At 39.4% G+C, this 22011-nt stretch overlaps 1 protein-coding gene across 6 annotated transcripts in view; it reads right to left on the reverse strand.

Moving 5' to 3' along the window:
• The window catches only part of PTPN13 (protein tyrosine phosphatase non-receptor type 13), a 113421-nt gene that overhangs the window by 45009 nt on the left and 46401 nt on the right, over window positions 1-22011 (reverse strand). For 5 of the 6 annotated variants that reach the window (XM_039550574.1, XM_039550573.1, XM_039550572.1 and 2 more), the window contains exons 7-9: window positions 12472-13035; window positions 2840-2935; window positions 1093-1192 (exon numbers count right to left, since the gene is read on the reverse strand). In XM_039550574.1, the coding sequence (XP_039406508.1) occupies window positions 1093-1192; window positions 2840-2935; window positions 12472-13035 (760 nt within the window). The remainder of the gene's footprint in view (window positions 1-1092; window positions 1193-2839; window positions 2936-12471; window positions 13036-22011) is intronic. The other variant, XM_039550575.1, reaches the window with a different exon arrangement.

Consider the following 22011-nt stretch of genomic DNA (forward strand, 5'->3'; position numbering starts at 1 on the left):
TCCCAATCTCCACACACCTCCAAGTTTCTTTAATAGGACAGAGGAGGATTGCCCTCCAACTTACGCTGAAAATATATCAATATCCTAGAATATCGAGCACAGCAGCAATATTTCTCCTGCTCTATGGCATACAAAGCAAAAAGATGCCAAGAGAAGGCTTTGTTGTTATGAAGTGGTGAGGGAATAGGGGAGAAAGAGATCTGCCTTTATTTTTCCGCCTCGTTACAAAAATTATCTACATTTTGATAAAATATCCCAAGGTGATTAGGTATCTGGCAGAGACCGGAAGAAAATTTTAAATCCAGAAGGTCAATGCCAATAAAATTTTTCAAAATTTTAGAGTGGAACCGTTCTCAAAATGTAACAGGTATGGCAAGATACGCTTCTGCCATAGAAAGATGCTGTATGAAAGTGATGTTCAAAGAAGAACCTACTTTTTAAAGCTGTATTGATGAATGGCATTTGAATAAATGGAACTCAAACAGGTACAATACTAGAATACACTGCACAGCAAAGTAATTTTCAAAAAGCATAAACTGTTACTGAATTGGCCTGCTTAATAAGTGATGAGGTATTAAAAAAAAATTAATCCAAACACAAAAACATGAACTAAGAGTTTGCCAAAATAACCAAACCAAATATATGGCTTTTGACTTATTTCAAGGAAATAAGCATGCTTCCATTTCCTTATTAAAAGAAAAAAACCCACAAATAAATCTGTATTAATATCAGCAATTTGAAATATTTATTTTAGAAAAGTACAATTAAAAAATAATTAAATACTTCCAAGCAGAACATAGCCCTTGACCTTCTGACAGTTACAACAACTTGATAGAGTTCAACCCAGTCTCCATTAAACATGGGAATTGAATTTGGACTCCCAACTTACCTCTGCATCACAGTGTATCATGAGACTGTTGATTCAGAATGCAATAATATAAGATAACTATAACTTTCATTCAAGTATTACTTGCCTTTTTATAACCTTAATCAGAGGCTGGGATGGGAGTGAAAATCTTCACCTGCAGATTTAGAATACATTCTTTGATGAAGAAAAAGCACTCCAAGACACATTGTTTTCAAAGGGTTTACCTTGTTCTCTGAGAATTAGCTTGACTTGATGTGGAGATATCATCAGCACCTGATAACACACCACCGGCATCATCTCTCTTGAAACCTTCATTTCTTCTCACTAGCAAACCAAAAGACAAATTAATACCTGACTGGGCAACAAAGCCCACAGAGTAATCCCATCTAAAACTCGAGGATTTATCAGTCATATGAGATTACTCAGAAGGAATCGAATTCATGTGTTCTGCACAATGGCATTACAGTATCAAACAAATTAATGTTATGAAGCTGATTTCAGTTTTCAGAGCTATCTCAAAGGTTTACCCCAACAAAAATAGCTGATAGTCCTTTGAAGAAGAATACTAAGGAAGGCCTAAAAGAAATCACAATAAAAACCCACACAATTGCACAGACACCTTCCCAAGGCAACACATTTCTTGTCAGCCATGAGTTGAGACAAACACATGGCAGAGACATCATACAAAACCACTCCAGACCAGAAAGAGAGCAGCTAGTTAAGTATGCAGTACACAAGAAAGGAGTTAAGAAAGCAGTATCTGAAGTTCTAATCATTATCCCTGGAATCTGACTCCTCATTATAATTTATAATTGGGTTTTTTTCCTTTTGGCAATATATTAACCTGTGATTCTCTTTGTAAAATTACAGTTTTTGCTGGGAGATCTTCCTGTAGTAGCACCTGAGATGCTACACTTCACGCTTGATTTTGCAAACCATTACACTTCCCCCTCTTCCTGTACCCTCAGCAAAGAGAGCTGACAGTAGAGCTCTTGCAGAACACATTATAGCCACACTGATTTAGAAACAGTTCTTTCTGACAGCCATTTCATTAAGCCCAGATATACTACTACTAGAAGGCAGAAGGCAGCTCTATCTTGCCTGTACAAACTTAGGAGTTGTTGACTTTGGACTGGAACACTTAAACAGTCTGTTCCAAATTGCAAGCAAGCAAAGAGAAATTACAGGAGCCTCAATACTTGTTACTGCTCCTCAGGCTTCTGGATCAGTAAGCACAAGGACAGACAATGACAAAGAAGGTTGAGAGAGCAGCAAGTACATGGAGGCTGGGCCGGAACACTGTGCATGCAGAATACACATGGTGCAGGTATACTCCAGCTTCCTAACTATTATTTTCTTCCCTAATTTTCACCAAACGATTTGTCTCCATTTTTTACAATGATTCGGCAGAAGAATCATCTTTGTACCATCCTTTGTACCATCTCCTGCTTTTCCAAGCCGTTGATTTAATAGAAATTACTTAAATTTATCATACAAACAGCTGGTATTATGCAGTACTTCTGCATTACACTGAAATCCCTGGCATATAAATTATAAGCCACTTAACCCTCATAGTAAAACCCATCGACACAATTATACCATGGAGGTCCCATATAAAGCTTTTGTAATACACTGTTACTGTGCACTAACAACAACTCCATCATTTTTTTGCGGCATGTTATTTAAAAAAACCCCACTTCTAGGAAAAAGTTAACTATTTCCAGCTTTTCCTACCAAGTTCCCTTCCAGAGTGCTAAATGTCAAACTCTTCTCTGAACAAACTGCCAACTATGCTGATCTGTAGACGATGTTGTCATTTCATCATCTTACAACCTTGTATCAGGGCAATTATGAAGACTCCCACTGAAGACTTTTGGGATCTGGTTTTTATCTTGAACTTTTTTCTTTAGGTTTTTTGTTTCTGTGGGTTTTTGTTAGTTTGTTTGGTTGGTTTTAAAACATAGGTCTTACCTTGCCTGAAATCTGGTTCTGAAGAAATAACAGATGGACTTTCACTCGAAGTACTATAAACGTCGCTGTGATAAGACTTGTACCTTCTCAAAGGCTCTGAAAGTTGAAATCAAGGTATCAGAAGAGGAAAGCAACAGTCACAATGTAAAAATCAAAACCAAACATTTGAAATTTTTTGAAATATTTTCAAACCATTCTAAAATGCCTGTCTGTGGCTATGGAGTCTAAAAGCAAACACCCAGGGGATGCTGTGCAGTCCCATTCTGTTCCCATGGCCTGAGTGTTCTGTGGTCAGCCTGGACCCTCTTGGCTCTCCCAACACAGCCACCTCCTCTGAACTTCTCTCAACATCAATTCCAAGTTAAAACTAGTATTTAAAAAACCCCAATGAGACACAAGACAAGAACAGATCCCTCCTGCAAACAAAACAGGTGCAAACATTTGGTGTGCACCTCTTGCATGTAAAAAGCAATCACCAGAACGCAGTTCCTGGTTCCTTTACAACACAAAAAGAAAAATATCCACAGAGACGAAGCAAGCACTGGAAAATTATAATTCAGCTCATCTCTGACATCCACAAAATATGATTAATGATCAATTAGTAAGCCCCTAGAGGATATTTAATTAACCAGAACAGTTAAATTGATGTGATGAGAAATCAATGCAGCAGTCTCAGTTCCGACTCTCAGGGGATTATGTAAATAACATACTGGAGCAAAAGACTCCACAGAAGCGGGTATGTACTTGACATTTGCAACCATCTCCCAGAACTTTCCTAAGCACAAGCCAACAACCACCCACAGAATGTGCACAGAAGCAGAACACACACAAAAAAAGTCTCTACATCTTGGGAATACCAATGCTTCACTGTCAAAGTGAGAGAAAAAATCTCAGGTGTCCTTATTTGCAGAAGGCTGTTTCTGGTCTGACTATAGTTAATGTTTTTGAAAACAAAAGCAGCGATACGGAAAAAACACATGCAATTGCTGCAAAAACAAGTGCCAGTCACTAGAGCAAGGAATAGGCAATGCAAGAATACAAAATGGGGAACACATGAGCAGATGCGTCCAGAGGCTGAAAAAAGGAGTTCCAACTTCCTGAAAACACAATGGCTAGTGAAAAACTCTGAGGGAACATTAAACCTGCTGCATAACTTCTATTAGGTCAGAGGACAGGTTAGTCAACAACACTTCTCATTTAGACTTCCTACAGAAGTAGGAAAAATTCCAAATAGGAAAAAAGCACAAAAAGAGGTAAGATAATGCAGTAGTCCATGAACTAAAGACTAGTTCATGTTCACTTTGGACTATCTGTTCCCAAAACCTTCCTCTTTAAAAGCCAGTATTTTTCCCATTTCTACCCAGCTCACTTGGGCTGTGCAGGGAACTTTTAAAAAACTGGGAAAGGTAAGCAAAGCTGCAAATCAACTCATGAAACCACCAGGGCTCACCAGCCCATCCCAGCTGCACAGTTTAGCAGGATAAAACCCAATTAATCCAAAGAACATTTCACACTACTCTCAGAAAGGAGCAGTGTGGACCTACAGCAAGATGAAAAGAATCCACTGGGGCTGTGTGGGAGCAGTGAGGTTGTTTCAATCTTTCACAATGGCTACTTTCAACGTTGTGGATTTTACAACAAACGAATCTGCCCCCAGTCTAGCAATTACTTGCCTACCATGGGAAATAAAAACCAAATTCAGTGGGTAGCTTTTGGAGATGTCTTTTTAAAATGCTCCCAGCCCTTAAGTGAGGCATCAATCCAAACATGACACTGGAGCTACAGTACTGAAATGTTTAACTAAAACCAGACCTCTTGTTTCCCAGTAGTTTTATTAGCTGTAGGTTTTTCAAGTCTGCTGAACTGACTTTGAAGCAAGATGATGGAGAGGGAACAATAAAATATGACATGAGATTTTAAACAGACTTATTTTTTTCCACTTAGTCAGCAGCCTGGGCTTCTCAATTTGCACACAAATTATGGCTCCATTCTGGTTCTTTGAGACATTAAATTTTGAAAAAAACCCCAAACGTGGTAAAACAGAAATATGCAGTTAAACCACAAGACAAGTGTTTGTAGGTGGTGGCATGATACGGGACTCTGCAGGGTGTTTGACTTCTCCTGACTCTCCTCTTAGCAGGAGCTGGTGCCATCCTGTAGGCCAAGAAGTCCATGAGCCCAGAAACAAAAAGCAAGATTTCCACACACTTTATCTCAGTGTTGTCACCGACCCCCACACAAGGCCCAACAAGGCTCAAACCTATGCACAAGTAGAGCTGGAGACAGGACCACACTCCTGTCTTGCCACATCCTTCTCCCTAATCAAGACTGTACAACTTTAACCCAAGAACACAAGCAAAGGTATTCCTCTCATCTGCTGGAGGCCCTGAACAACCTTTCCACGCAGGGCTGCACCGATGACTACCAGGCAAAGTTTAAAGGCACTTAAGAAGCTACATCCTGAAATTCCACGTAAATCCTCTAGATTTGTATTCATTTTACTCAGTTTAGAGTAAATATATACAGATGTGGAACTGATTGCTGCTGGAGCACCCTCTCTTTGGCAACTGCCTTCCAGTTCTCTGCTGGTCTACATAAATGTCTGTGTACATCCCTTACACATCCCCCCAGCACTGCACCCTGTCTTAACCAAGTGCCTTCTTTTCTGGGGCACAGATGGAATATGCACTGCAGACCTGCAAATACTCAGTTAAAATGTAAATATTGAGACTATTCTATCTATAAAGCTCCCATAGTCATCCAAATAATTTAGGCTCTCTCCTCTCCTCCAGCAAGTTCTCCTCAATTCTAACATATCATATTAGGATTTAACTTCAAAGAAGGCACTTGGATCGTGTCCAAGCTAAGCTTCTAATTAAGAATTGGCTTCCAAAGGTCACAAAGTCCCAGTTCTGGGATCAAATTAAAGTTTAGTTTTTCACACAGAAGTTTCAAAAATAAGGACAAACTTCTAGTCTGGCTGGCTGGGAAGGAGCTGAAAAATGCAACAAAAGCTAAAGACAACAATAAAACAACTTATCTCCCATATTTACATTCTTCCCTGGGAATTCTGAACAGCCTTGGTTTCTTGAGGTTTTTTCTGTTCATTTTTAAAAAAATGTTTGGTGACTGAAGAAAGACTTCAGAATTGATTTATTCTATAAAACACCAAACACATCGTAGCAAAAATAATTGTATCAGTTACTCTCCTTAACATCTCAGGGTTTTAGATTCCAGTTTCTTCCCAGAACACTTTGAACTACTTCATTCCTTAATAGAAAAATCAACCTGAGTTTAAGAACGTTTTAAGAGTTTGTAACTAAAATGGATACATAAAACTTGTACTAATAAGCTAAGCTAACATATGGTAGCTCCATGATGCAAAGGTAGATGATGCATTACAAGTTGAAGAATCTGTCTCTGTGCTGCAGCAGTGCTTGTTCAAACTCCCTATCAAAGCCAGCAGAGCACAACCTTCCAGGCACCTCACGCAGCATAAAATAACAAAACACGCTATTTACGCAAGGTGAGACGCGCAAGCCCAGACAAGTCTCTTACAGAGAGCCTCATCTCAGCCAACTTCAACAGAAATCTGAGAACCACATTCAGCTTGGAATTTCGTTATTCTGAACACGAGTCACATCAGATACACAGGTTTTCAAATACACATCATTACAGAATGATTTCTGGCTGCACAGAGAAGGCAGCAGAACTAAACCAACAGTTTCATGACAGGGAGAGAGCTCTTGTTGGCCCTTTGAAGTTTGCTGGTGGGTGTCTATTACAGGAGAGTGGTACTATAATACCACTTAAAACACATTAACTGTCCTTCAGTAGAGGCTGGGACTCACTTCTTTCCCATGAGTTTAATCTATAGGTTAGACTCATATTTACTCTTCCTTTTCTTTTCCTCTTTTCATCTAAGAAAATTTGAATTATCTTCAGCCAAGCAGCATAGGTTTAACAGGAGGGACATAGAGATCTAGTTCAAATTCCTGGTAAGGATTCACATCCAACAACTGACAAAGGAAACTAACCCATTCAGTCTTCCAGAGGAGCAGGCTCATTTTAACTTGCAAGATTTCCACCACTCATATTCTACATGAAAAAGCTGTATTTCACATGCAGCCCAAATCACCAGCCATCCAGGCAACCCCCTAGGGAGCCCAATATGATGCAGAGGGCCTGGCAGGATCTAATCTACAGAGAAAAATGCAGCCTTGTAAAACTGCAGAGAACACATATCTCTAGTGCTAGGCTGGAAAGGACAACAGACAGATCAACAATAACAATGCCAGGGTCTTGTAAGAACTCAAGAGCGCTCTATTTAGAAAGAGACCTTTCTTTTCTGGATCTGGATCATGCCATGTGGGATACGGTATGTAAACTAAGACAGGTCCAGACTGAGTTTGTCCAATAAAGCTGTTTGCCTGTTTTAATTTAAATACTTTATCCAACTGAGAATGTAATGTATTGACTAAAAATTGATAATCTCAGACTGTGTGAGCTGCTGAAAGCGTGATAGATGAGATAAAGCAGATGTCACTATGCTGTGCAATTATGCAATTGTAAGAGCTGGTTTACTACCTAATGTTAAGCTGTGTAATTCAGCACAAAGTAATAGCTGCTAGTGCCATAGTACTTGTACTTCACAGATATCCCACAAATATCTTTCTTTTTCCTTGAAAAGACAACTTCTGTAGTCTCAGTAAAATCAACAGCTGGAGTTTTCTAACCGAAATAGTATCGGTCCATAATCCTACCTCTCAGATTCATTAAAATTATTTGAGAATATTGTTCTACTGGACAGACCAACCACGCGAGAATCTATTTTGCCAGCAAGGAATTTAAATCACACTGCATCACAAGGAGACTTGCAAACTGCCCCTTCCTTTGCTTTCACATGCAAACAGATGTGCCATTGTGCCTGACTCCAACCGCCTACAGTGAACTCAGAAACCCAGAACACACAATTCAAGAGAAAAAGGAAGTATGAGCACTTCAATGAATTCACAGAGCTAGGTTTGTAAAGCAACTATTCCTTCCCCCCCCCCCCCCCCCAAATACAATCCCCCATTTAACCCACTTCTACAGAAGCTCCCAAAATCAAATCTCTGGGGCTTAATCTGCTGGGATAAATTTGCTACCAACAGCTGCCTGATTACCTGCAGAAATTTTCCCTTATTCAAAAATGCAACTTCAAACTAAGAGAGGGTTTAAAACCCAGATATTTACAGTATCCCTAACTGCAACATTTAACTGCAACCTTCAACTGCAACCTTCCTAGCCATCATAACATGGAAATTTTATAAATGGGGTCCAAATGAGTCTTCAAGGTAGTTAATGAGAACAGTTTCATGAGATAAACACATGGAAGAAGACTTAGGGGGAAGAGATCCTTCTCTAGAAATACAGAATATTACTGCCTCTTCCTGCTGACTCTGTGAAGCAAGAGCAGTAAGAGGACCAAAAAAAAATCTGAGGATTTCATAATCTGGGTCTTCTGTTGGGAAAAAAAAGGTAAAAAGAGAGAGGAATAAGCACAACTTGTGGCTCTGGAATTCACATGGTTCCCAACTGCAAAAACATTTAACAAAGGCTTGAGAATATTCCCAAACCACCCCCATTTCCCCACCCCTGGATTCAGCATTCCAGAGCTTCAGCAAGATCAACTTTTTCGGTATCCTCCCATCTTTTTTTGTCCTGTCTGCTATTTCAACCCACAGCCAGCTATATTACTACTCTCCTAACTGGTTTTGTCCTCCTGTATTCCACAAGGACATGGGAAAACTTTATGCTCCCTCATGCATCTCACTTACAATATCCTCATAAACAACACTGCATTTAAAACCATTTTAACAAAGGATACTCATTCACTCAAGTAACACATAAACCCTTTCACTTTGAACTATGCATGCACTCAAAACAAGGGGTGGGGGGAGGAGCTGCCGAAGCAAAAGGAGAGGTTCAGACAAGGCTTCCATTACCATCTCACAGCTTTGTGCCTTATTACTGAGCCATTTGAAGGCAGGCCTAGGATAGGAAAATTTGAGTGTGTGTACACTTCACAAGTGTCAGGAGATACCATCAGTTTGGTGGGTGAGAAGGCAAAGAAAACTGGAGCAAGGGAGAACAGACGACACTTTCATGCTCTTGAGCTGCAGCGTAAGCTTGCAAAATGTAAAAGAATATTATTTTCTTTCTGAAAGAAATGGGACACTATCAGTAGGTGCCGGGCAACAATTTCCAAGTTTCAAAATAACAACAAAAACAAAACCTGCTCTCCTGGTACAGGTAAGATGTTTGGGTTTAACACCTAACAACTTCATAACTGATCAATTCTGAAGTCACAAAACCCCCATCACAAATCAAGAATGAACAAAAGGGCGAAGATGCAGAACTTACTCTCTCGGTACAATTAACACATATTTTTGGACTCTCCTCTTAGTGATCAGAATTGGCTACACCTTAAGTAAAATAGCAGACTCTTGGCCTTGCCCCCATCTGGCTAAATGGCACCTAATCATGAACAATCATCTGCAGTGTAGAAGACCCTGAAACTGTACAGCAGATTAACATAAGCCAGCAAGTTCAAGAGCAAGGCAGTTGCAAGGACACTTTAGCCTTGTGAGGCTAAATCTGAGATGTTCCGACAGTAGATTATAGTGCACTTTAGATGGTCTGCAGCTCACTATAAACTATTACAGCACAGCTGTAATTAAAGCTCTGTCATTCTTTCCACTATAAACTCTGCTTTTCATGAGTTTATAATTTAGATTGTAAAAATCTGTTCTGAGTGAAAGCTTGGCAAACTAGAGCCTGTGCATAAGAACATTTTCTTTTTCCAAGGCAGTCAGCTCCTTAAGGTTTTATGAATAACAGAAAAGTTTTCCAGCTTAACCCAAAGTAAGTTAAAGAAAAATAAGCCACATGTCACTTAAATTCCTTTGTAGTTTGAGGAGGGAAGTTTTATCTTGCCAAGTTCAATTCACAGAGAGTCCAATGTCACTTCACAATTCAAAAATGGAAAAACAATATATACAGCCAAAAGCAGAGGCTTAATACAATTTACACAGGCTTAGCTGTAACCTAGACCTGGGCTCAACTGAACTGAAAATATCCCCAGACCTACCAAAGAGAAAGCAGACTGTGTCCCCTCTGCTACACCCAACTATAACCCTGTTTCCTGTGACTCCCCCTCCAAATGGAACTGAACCCTTATTCCAAACTGCTGAACTTTTGAAGTAAGTTATTCTCCTTCTCTAATTTTTGCTCATACCTCTCAGCTATGCTGGTCAGAGGAGCAATTCCACACACACTTGACACTTGATAGTGTTGGACGTGGAAATATCTGTCTACCCACTAAGTACTTCAAAATTACATACAACAGTAACGCACAAAAAAACTCAAGACTGTATTTTTCATTTCTTTGACAGATGAAACTGGCACTAGACTTTTTATGAAAGATCCCAATGGACATGTCTGGTGTAAAAAATGTAAGATGAGGAACAGTACAACATATGGAACAAAAAAAGGAAAAGTGAAAGAGGTCTTCATAGGCTAGCAGACTTTATGTATTCAGACTTGTGAATCTGCTCACTAAAGCAGAGTAGATACTTCCAGTCAGGCTTCTCAAGCCCTATAAGACATAACAGCAACTAACTCCTATGTGAAAAAGCATTCATCATCCATCTTGCTAAAATACTCCTTTAAACTGGCTCTCATTAAAAATTCACATTCACAACCAGGTTCTGGTCTAAAAGATTTTCTTTAAGTAGTTAACTGACCAAAGAAATCGAACAATGGAATGCCTAAAATATAACAGTAAAGCACACTCCCAACTTCAAGAGCGAAACACACCTTCCTTGAAAATAGAGAACTCTGAAACCCAGCTACCTGTTGAGAAAATGTCTTTACTTTTTTCCTAGCAAGTAATGACTGAGTTCAGAAGGATGGGCAGTGATTCACTGGCTATTGCCTCAATCTTCCGTGTACTTGTTTGTCACTCAGCCTCTGAGACTATTAAAGTCCAGCTCCCAGTTTACTTTGACTGCACTTTCACCCATTCCCCTTATGAATAGAGTAGTTTCACACATCTGACCTATCTCAGTTTGCAAGGCATGGGCATGTTTTGTTTTCTGCCATCTCCCAATCTGCTCGAATTAGAATGATAAACCCATTGCTCATCAATGGGTTTGGCCATGCTTTTGGTTTTGCTCTTGTGCAACACAAACCTGCACAAAGCTGCACTCCTGAACAACAAGGCTATTGAGCTTTCCCAGTGCTGGGAGTGGCCTCCTCTTAAACTTTGTCAGCTGCCTATCTCCAGCAATCCAAGTTGACTCATATACTTGAGATGGACCCTGTCGATTTCAGACTCTTAAACCAAAACCCAACCAAGCTTCCCTGTACCTCATCAGACATCCTGGTAGATAACAACAGATAGTAAACTTCTATAAACAATGGTATCTCCACAGTGCTGTTTTCATCTATGTTCATTTCTTCCCATGATAACGTAACCCTCATCAGAAGATGATAATTTGTCAGCACAAGAGAACTCCAGCTGTACAGAAATGACAGCAGCTTTTTTAACTGCCTATGCCATTTCAGTAACACTCCTCCTTTCTGGAACAAAAGGCTCACACGCACAGGAAAGGACTGGCTTCCCGTGCTAATTGCAATACAAGCATCTCCCAGGATGGCCACAAAGGGCATGGGCAGGCATTTTCAGAAATTCAGCCTTGACAAAAGGCTTTATCATCTCTTCCTAATCTGGAGGTGTTCACACCTCTGGCAGAAGAAGGAGGCCAAGGTAGGGTGTGTTTTCACAGTTACTTTTGTCACACAACAGGCAAGCTAACTCATGAGTCTTTGAGTGCACCTGAGTAAATGCCTGAGCTAGCTCTGTACATACAGCTCTTGTACAGTGTACATTAGGTAATCAAGTTATGCTTTCTGGCCCAGCACATGCAAAATCCAGCTCTGCTCAGTTTCTATCCAACTGTCTCAAACTTAAAGCCCCTGAAAATCACATCACAAAACCAAACCAAGCAAAACATGCAGTTCCACTTACAGGGTTCTGCATCAAGATCATATTATAACTTTCTGCACAACAACTACAAAGACTTGTTTTCCCCCATGCATTTTTGTAATGAACTGATGGAACTTGTGTGAAGTATTCCCACTGAAGTAAAGATCTGAACATGAGGCCAAAAAAAATTTCATATTTAAGGGCTTTAGTCCAGAGCTAAACAGCACTAAAACAGAGACCTGGAGATGAAATTCTGCCTTTCCTCGGGCATAAATCCATCTCTAATAGCTGGAGATGAGAATCTTCCTTTGAGGAAAATTACTTGACAATTGGCTGTTACCAGTCTTTTTTTTTTCTAATTGTAATTGATGAGCTTGATATTGGTTGACTTAGAGAGATCAACTGTACTAAGTAAACAATCTGGACAAGCACATTTATCTTCACTGGCAACAGATGCTCTAATGACTTCACTTTATGTAAAAAAGATGAAGGAAAGATCTTGGCCATTTCAAGAGCTGCTACAAGAGAACTCAAATTTATCACAACAAGAAATCCTTGTTTGACGACCGGAATACTCAGACAATCAAAAAGCTTCACTAACCTTCTACATTCATAGCTTCCCTCAGAAGCTGCAACTTCTTCTGTCTCTCTCTTATCCTGTCAAAGGCACTTGATATTGCTGCAGAAGCTGATGTCTCAGGCATGTGGCGTGTTTGGTCCAGTTTCTGTGGTCCGAAGACATCCAGTGCTATGCTCCCATCAGAGTATCTCGCTTCCTTGTTTCTGGCAGTAGTAGAAGTCCGTACTGTAAACGTTTCACACTGATGGCTGTGCCTGTGAGAGCCTCCAGCATGGTCCCTCTCAGCTGCCTTGTCAGTAGTGCAAAGCAAATCTGTGGAAGAAGCCCATATTTTCCGTTTGGGAGGAACATCTGTGTGAAGGTGACATTTTTTCTCAAACTCACTGGTTTTACACCTATGAGGACAGAAAGCATCTTCCTGACCCGAACTGTAATCTGCAGAAATGCCCTGGAAAAACTCTTCCTCATCTTGTGTTCCTCTAATGGACAGAAATCCCATAGACTTGCTAAGTCCTTTGTTAAGGGTGGTCTGTTGGGAGAAGTGAGCTCTGTGTCCATCAGGTGCATCAACCGCCAGTGTTTTTCCTGGAATAAGGAGACATTTCATACATGTAATTTTCTACCTAATACACAGGAGTCCAACACAAATTAGTTAAAGTATATGATGAACACATGCTTGGGCATTGGTTTTACCAAGCAAAACACTGAGAAGGCTACTTAAAGGGCTCCCTCAGTCAACAAAGACAGAATTCCAACTGCTTCATGCATGACAACCATTTTCTTTCTTTTTTTTCTAAAATACTCAAGAAAAAAAAACAACCTACTGTAATTCAGTATTAATACTAAAAACCCCCAAACTATCACATAATTGCTGAAAGTTGTTTTCTCATTAGTTTCATTTTCAAAATAGCCCGGACTATCTACTATTTAATACTACTTAATAATCAATCTGAAATCAGCCATTCCTCTCACACCCAAATACACCGCCTACAGGTTTTAATAACAAGTCCAGGTTTGTTCAACAGATTTACTGATGCCCTGCAATAGAGTCAGCAGTAAGAAAAGAATGACTGTGTACTTCGGAATTATAAAAATCCTGGATCTTTCTCTAGTGACTAATTTTAGTGACTGCAGTCTCTCCAGATAAAGAATATTCTGAAACAAAACCAACAAAGCCTCCAGGGTTAAAATGATTCTACGAGTCTGCACCCTTCATGTTTCATCCATACATGGATCCACCAATACTTAGGAAGTATCTCTTCTCACTCTCCCTTCTCGTGAAATTACTTCCAGAATAGAAGAAACTGTCAGAGGTAGAACAATATCAATGAAATATGTGGTCTCTGAAGAATATCATATCATGGTGACCAAGAAGCTTTGACCCAGGTGGAGTCATGGCCTGTGATGACTTCCTCAGAGCTAGCTCCCTCTTTATGTGATATTCCCATGTGCATTCTCTAATGAGCAGCAGCCTTGAAGATTGCATTGCAAAAGCAAGCAGTCATGAGTTCAAAGTAATCACTGTACTGTATCTACTACTCTTAAAGAATGCTACATAGTCCTGCCTGCATCGATTGAAATTAACTGCCCCACTTGCACAGCAGGCTCCCGATGATCTTTATCTAGAGTGTTATCATTCCAAACAGAATTTCACAGAATGCTTTAGGGATGTTTGGAAATGTAGTCACTAATGCTTGAAAAGCTTATGGCTTTTAAAGCTGTAAACACCTTTCAACTCTGATATTCTACTTGAAGAGGGGCTGTGCTTTTAGTTTGTAGGTTTTATTTCTGTGATATTTAGCTAGCAATCAAAACCAGCAAGACTAAAGCCAAATGCAACCAAGTAATTCCTTGCTTCCTACCACCATGCAAACATGTGATGGTAAAATGTTAGGATTTGGATTAAAGACACTAAAAAGTGTCTTGTAAGAAATCACACAGTTTCCACATGCTCTAGCCAGAAAAATAAACAAGTTTTGCCAATGAGAATGAACTAATCTTCTAAAAGATGCCTCGTTTCATATTTTACAAATATAGCTTTAATACTAAACTAAACATAATTATCTCTGTGGTCAAGTAAATATTACATTATTACCTTATTCTCAGACTATACATCATCCTAAGGCTGGTGAACTATGTATAATATTCACACACAAAAAAAGCCTTTTAAAAATAGGTGTTCATTGTGAAGTTCCCACTATCCATCTAAAGCAGCGGGATGATATCCATTCTTGCAAACTTCTTCACATTCATGTACATGCAACCAAGGACAAACATTCCTAAAAAGGATTTTAACTCAGTAATTTGTGAGATAAAAAACTAAACACTGCAGTTTGCTTTTTAAGATGGTCAGAAACGCAAATCAAAAAGAGCTCTGAGAATCCTCCCCAGTAATGAAAGCTCCAAGATAATTTTAGGCCAGAAAAAAACAGAACAGCCTCCTCTACACACTGTTTTCACTTTTTTTTTTTAAATGTAAAAAATCCCAAACACCCACTTCTTTAACACTGAAAGTATTTACATGCAGGGACCTTTCTGAACAAAACAAAGGCAAACAAAGCAGAAAAATACCCAAGAGAAGCACAGAGCTGCAACTCCAATACAATACCACAGCTATACATGCAGGATTACTCAGTACAGCATCGGTCATGACTCAGAAGAACATTCCTGGTTCCAAAGATCATTTAGGTCTCTGCACACTTAAGCCTGATCCTCTTGCAGGATCACATGCAATGAAAAGAGTCACAAGGTACTTTTAGTACCTGTGGGTATCCTCACCACAGCACCCCAGAGACACAACCCTGTCTTGCTGTGTGCTGGTGGGAACAGCAGTGAAAGAACCCACCTCTCAGTCAAAAAGAGTGCTGGGGGAAAGGAGCTCCTCACCAAAGCTGTAGTTCCCATGGACTTGGATATACCAGAGGCTATTTCCTGTTTGTACAGAGGCACTGAAGACGCGAGCTCCTTTGCCTCAGCACACAAGAGATGCTCTCTATTCCCCACATCAGCCACTCACTGGGGCTCCCCTCACAAGAAAAGGTGAAGTCCACGAACACTGCCTCATGGGCAGTGACTAGCAAAGTACTCATGGCTACAGCTTTGCCACTCAACCAGCCAACTGCATTATGAGACTCCTAGGAGATGAGCTGTCCCATCAGGAAGCAGCGCAGGAGGTGTTTCACTTCCACTCCACAGCTCTAACTCAGATTCACACTGACTTAAGCAGTCAACATGAGATTTTTATATAGTAGCAAAATTTATCTACAGCTGGCTTTGGTATTCAGGCTTGAGATTGCAAAATTCTCTTGGATGTCTTCAATCTTTCCTTTATTACTCTCCCCATTCCCACTTCTGCTTTTCGTCAGCCTTGCCACCTCTGCAAAACCTATCCCTCTCTACATTACATTATTTCAACAAGCTCTGCCCAAACTGACTGACAGTGCCAACATGAGCTGCTTAAAAATCATCCTCAGAGAAGGGTAAAGAAGAGATTTTGGGGCAAGGTGTGTATAACCTGGGTATCTTGAGAGGGCAAACTGAAACAAGGCAGCAATAGAGAACTTTCTGACCTGTACTTTATCCCAGCCAAAACTGCATGCTGTTTTTAGCACCAGAGTGCAGAGGCCAAGGATCAAGGGCAAGACTTCTCAATACATAAGCAACTCAACTGCAGATACCAGTAGTAAAACTGGATTAGGCAACCAGCAATCAGTCCAAGCCAATATTTCTATTTTTAATAACTTAAATCTGTCCTCATCCCTTCTTCCTTTTTTTTGAAGTACTATTATAGACTTTGTAAGTCACAGGATCAACTGTTAAGGTATTTTCACTTTTTTAATCCTGGACTTCTTCCACCACCTCAGCATTACTTGGATCAAGAGTCTTAAATGGCTTCAGGAAGTCTCTCTCAGCATAAGGCTCACGTATCCAGCTTTCAGAAAACAGTACACCTCCAAAACAGAGCAGACTGGAATAATACGCCCTTCTTTAAAACATGGATTTTCAGTTGAATGGCAGACTCAAGACCAAATTCATTAAGTCAATACATGGTTTATCCTTCAGCTTTTTTCCCCTAGCTTTTATGGTGAAATGTGTGGGAAAAGGAAGGAAAGAACTACCAGCAGAAACCTATATATAAGGAATGAATAAGTATCTAACTAATGACCAAAAAGAACCTGCATAAGGGAACTTGTACGTCTTTATAATGCACGGGTAGAGTCATGTTAGCACCTTCCTTTAAAAAAAAAAAAAAGGTTTGTATTTATAATGGAAACTCTGGAGACCTATCCCAAGTATCTTGGCTCGACTAAAGACATTAATTATATCACCTGAGACCACACAGAGCAACTCCAGGCTTCAGTTACCCAGGTGTGTAATAGGACAGAGAAGTGCCTCCCTGTTTGTCAGTGCAGGTGATAGAACAAGCCATTAGCAATTAAGATGCTGCAGCATGTAAGCAGCTTCAAAAGGAATACTTTCCCCTTCCCCAATTACTTCTCTGTTGCACTAAACTCTCCTCCTTGCTCATCTGAAGAGTGTCTGGGTTCTTCATTTCTCGTATCGCCCTTGGGTGTTTATCCTCTACTTGATGTTACATTAGTGCAATTATTTATAATTACTGTAAATAATTCAAATGCAATTACAGCAACTGTATGATTCCAACGTATAATATACAGTGAGGGAATACATACAATAAAAACAGCAATTAATCACCAGGAGTTCACGATTAAATTCCCTTGTGGTGCTAAAATGAAACTCCAGTCTTCCACACACACCTTCAACTGGCAGATATTATATTTTCTAAATAACCATAGATCTGTTTCCTTCTTCCTTTGGTGTTTTCAGCTATGAATGCAACTATACTCTCTTTTACACCAGTGTCATTCACAGACCATCTTTCACTCACGCTGACAGTAATCTGATTGATTTTCCTCTGAGAAAGAGTTGTTGTCTAGTTCTAACTAAATCCAGTCTGTCTGCAATTACTTGCAGACAGCTTGATCAAACAGGCAATTAATCCAATATTATGTAAGTGCAAACACAGTCAGTACCATCACATACTGTATCTGTTTTTACTGCTTAAACTCAGCTCAGTTTTCTTTAAAATCTTTCTGCCTGCCCCTTCCTTTTGTTTGCACAAAACTGAACACCTTTTTCAACTGTTATGGATTGTTATGTTATTCAACTTGTGGATGTATGTACATGCACACATATGGGAGTGGGGGGTGGTTAGGAAGAGAGAGGGGCTGGGGCGGGGAGCAGAGAGAGACTACCCACATGTGCATGAGAATGCACACCATCACTTCCAGACTGGAAGGTCTCAAGAGAGGAAATTATTATACAGGAGTTTAAAAAACATCTCCCACGCCATCTTTGTGTGGAAAACAAAGCAACAGAAGAAACCTCTTTCTCCCAAGACAATGCGGTTAGTTTCTAAAATATGAGTGGGTAGCTGATGGAGGAGTTGGGTTTGCAATCCCTTTGGGGCAGGCTAAAAGCCAAACAGAAGACAACACAGCCAGATGTGGCCTGTGGGTTGACTGCTAGGAAAGGCACCCCCTCTTTTCTTTTACTTTCTAAATTGTTGAGAAAAATCCAAGTTTCAGCCAGAAGTACTCCTAAACAATGCATTCTCTGTGAAGGAAGAAATGAACTGGACACGGGGACTGTTGAAAGCACTATATGTAATGGCCAAGTTATAAATCCTGTATAGCAATTTGCATTCTGCGTTGGACTGACAGCTCTTCTATCAAAAACCACCAAGCAGCTCCAAAAACCAGGCGTCTTGTTCAGAACAGTGGTAGTGAGCCTTGCCAAGCAGCACTTCATATTTCATAAACGCAACATTTTACCTTTTCCCTTCCTCAGCATCTCTGCAAGACAGACAGCCATCACTCTTTCCCACTCAGCTGTATGGGCCAATTCTTTTTTTGGTACATTTCTCAACCAAGTAGGCAAAAGTTCCACCTAGCTACTCTCTTCCTGGTTTTCTGTGTATCCCAGGAGAAGCTCAGTGATACAGCTGCTTTTTTGCACAGAGACAGCGTTTGGCATCTCTGGATTGGTGTCCTCACTGATCTTTGTCTCTGCTCTTGTTTTGTCTTCAGAGTTCTGAGTTTGTCCTCAGCACCACTGTGGCAGCATTTCCAATAGTGCCAGGCTGGAAGCTCCCTACACCTGGAGAAACTATATCTAAATTTAAAAGATCTTACCAGTGCCAACCACCAGTACTGTTAGATGCAAACAGAAACACTTATTGGAAGAAAACAGGCATGGTTTTTGTAGTGAAAAATAATACTTTTTTTTTTTCTTTCAACAACAAACTTTCATCTGGCTTTCATTTGGTTTTGCTGAACTCTGGAAGTTATTCTCCACCTACTCAGTTCTTTTTTTCTAGAACTGAGGAGCCAGGGGAAATAAAAAATAAAATAATTTAAAAAGGACTATATTTAGTATATTTACAGATGACAGATTTTCAAGTCAATGGAAGTAAGTTTGTGCTGCAGTTTTTGATAATTTAAGTCTGTGTGTTTGGATTTATCACGATAATGTTTAAGCTACTTCAGTTCACACACGGAGGTCATCACTACAAACCATTTCTTTATAGACTAAAAGTTGTGTTTTCACCCAGATCATAACTAAAACATAATCCACAGTCAACTTCCCTGGATCAAAAGAAAAAAGGGTACATTTTCATTTATTTGAGAGGTTTTTGTTGACCTTTTTGTTTTGTTTTTATGGAGAGTGGTAATTAAAGGCTAGAATATCTTGTTAAAATTAAAAGCAGCTTCACTTAGCCTGAGCATTTTTCATTCAGTTTCCAACACCTACCATTTTTGTTACATCTGATAGTGCATGCAGTGTAATTGAACAGATCAACATCCACAATTTTGATCAGTATTTCCAAATACTTCCTATTGTGTACAGTTAAGGTGAATCTAAATGATCTTTTAAATTCATTTCAAGCCTGCATTCATGTGACACATATTTTTGGCAGAGACAAAGGTCAGAATACAACTGTAACATTATAATATACAAGTTGGACTTGTGACAGTCTACCACATCGTAAAAGTCAAGTTAAAATCAGGGATCCTCATGGTAGGAAAGCCAAGACACCTGTTAGCTGCATCTCTTTAGAAGATGAAACATCTCTGGCAAAGGTCTGTCCTTGGTGTTCGTGGATCATCAACATAAACTGGAACTTTGCAAATAAACACACAAGGTGCAGGATTTCAGGTATTAGATGTCTGGGAAGCAGGTTTCCAGGCAAGTACAAGTTAGGGAGATTCCAACTGAGCACTAAATAGCCTACACATCCTTTTCAAGAATAGTTTGTGGCAAAGAGTAACATAGTGAATTAATTCTTGCTTTATATTTGGAAGAGTCTGACAGTTACCTAATCTTTTGTCACACCAAAAGAATTTTATGAAGCCAATCAAGTAACTTTCACATATAATTGTTGATGTAAAAACTCTTTTAAGGTCTAAAGTGTTTTAACTACAAAAATTAAGTAACTCATTGTTTCAGATGACTCATGACAGGTCTTATTGCTTTTATTTCTGCTGGCTAAGTCAGTTCCTAAACACTGTGTTCTGAGTATGACTTGACTAAAAGCAAACATTCTGTAATATTAATTTACAATAAATTACTTCTGCAGCCAGCCCTGCTGTAAAACTCATTCACCAAGATAACCACAGAAAGTGAGTCACGGAAGAGACAAAAAATAAATTTATCTGGGGAGAATATTACACAAAGCTGTTCATTAATTTAATAATCTTCCAGACATAAAGATGGAAATGAATAGCTGAAAATATCAAAGCTAGCTACATAAGGAGAGCAAAATATTTGATTTAAACATGTGAAGTGGAAAAATTTCAAAACATTTATCCTAAGTCAACAATAAAGTCCCAGCAATCATAACTGTGGATTAACATGGTATGGAAAACTGATCCTAATGAAAATGAAATTCAAATAAAGGAAAAATCATAGCATTTTTCAAAGACTGCAAATATCTATGGTATTAGTTGGCTACTCTCCAATTAGAAGCACATCTCTCTTACTGAACCATTTCTATATTCATGACCTGAGCACGATTTAACAGCTAGCTTTAGTTACATGCTCCAAGTAAATTTCCGATACTCTGAAGTTCACAATAAATGCCATACCCCTATGCTGTTTTTTTCTCCGTATGACAGCTGTTCTATTAATCATGAATTCTAAGATTCTCACAACAACTCAACAGAACTTCATCTCAGTGAGTATCAGACAAGTCTTCTGTCCTTTCCAGCAAAGAGTTTAGATCACTGTATTTACTTGACTTATAATACACTGGGGAAGTGGCTAGTAAAGTTATACACATCCTTATGTGCACCATCTCGCCCCCTCCAATCATCCCAGTGCTAAACTTGACCCAAAACATGTTCTCAGAGGCAGTTAAACCCAAGAAAAGGGTAAAAGATGACTCAAAGAACTTCTCACTCATTAGAAAGACGCACTCAAAAATCATAATTCTGTCTAGTAGCTTCCTGACCTTCTAAATGTTTGCCATCTTGCAACAAGACTAAGAGTCATTTATTCCAGCTACACACAGCAAAAGGACTATGTGCACTCCTGAGCTGTTTTGATTTTGTCGGCTTTTTTTTTTTACTGTAACATTTTTCTTAAACCTTCATCTGGCCTTCTACTTGTGGCTCCTCAATGTATGAGATTATCAACCAGTATAATCAGCCCTGCATTCTATAGCTCACTTTAGCAGAAATTTAAAGCTGTGCCCCCAGGGCAGCTGATCTGTGCTGTTACTGACAGAATTTGCACCAGCAAACCAACACACCACTGCAGGAAAAGAAATAACAAGCACTGAACTGCCCTGAATTAAACACAAGCTGTCTCCCACCAATATCAGACGCCCAGTTTCACTGGGCCCTCACTTACTTCCAAACACATGACTCAGTGTACTTAACATCAGTGTAAAATCAGAACTGAAAACAGCTAGAGCTGGTTTGGTTATTTGAGGGGTTCTGTTTTGTAGTTTACAATTCCCTGAGGTCTCAGCAAAGTGGAGATAAAGCAATGTATCTAAGATTGAAATAAAGAGAAGATGGTGCTATTAAGGCATACTAAGAAAAGTGACTGATAACAGAAGTAGAATTGGGAAAGGTTTGGGAGAAGCTAAGAGGGTTGTAAAACTTCTAAGGAAAAGGAGAAAAATGAGTTCCACAGATGTGATACAGAGAAACTGGAAATGGTCGAGTGGAAGCAGGTCAGGCAAAACATTAAACAAAGGAATAAGTGATGTCAATTTATCTTTTTTTATGAAAATAAAGACTCAAATACAAGAACATATGAAAAATATTTTCTGCTTCTAGGGATAGGGGGAAGACAGAATTGTAATACCAAAATACCATCAACCCCACAAGGTAAATGAAAAGCAATTTTTGCTCGTTGACAGTTCATCTTGAAAAGAATAGAAAAAGTCAAGTATTCAAGAGCATCTCATTAGTAACTTGTACCTTTCAGACCAGGCTTGCAATGATGCAGACAATATAATGTTTGCACTGGAAC

This window comes from Corvus cornix, chromosome 4, assembly GCF_000738735.6.
Source record: "Corvus cornix cornix isolate S_Up_H32 chromosome 4, ASM73873v5, whole genome shotgun sequence".
NCBI lineage: Eukaryota > Metazoa > Chordata > Aves > Passeriformes > Corvidae > Corvus > Corvus cornix.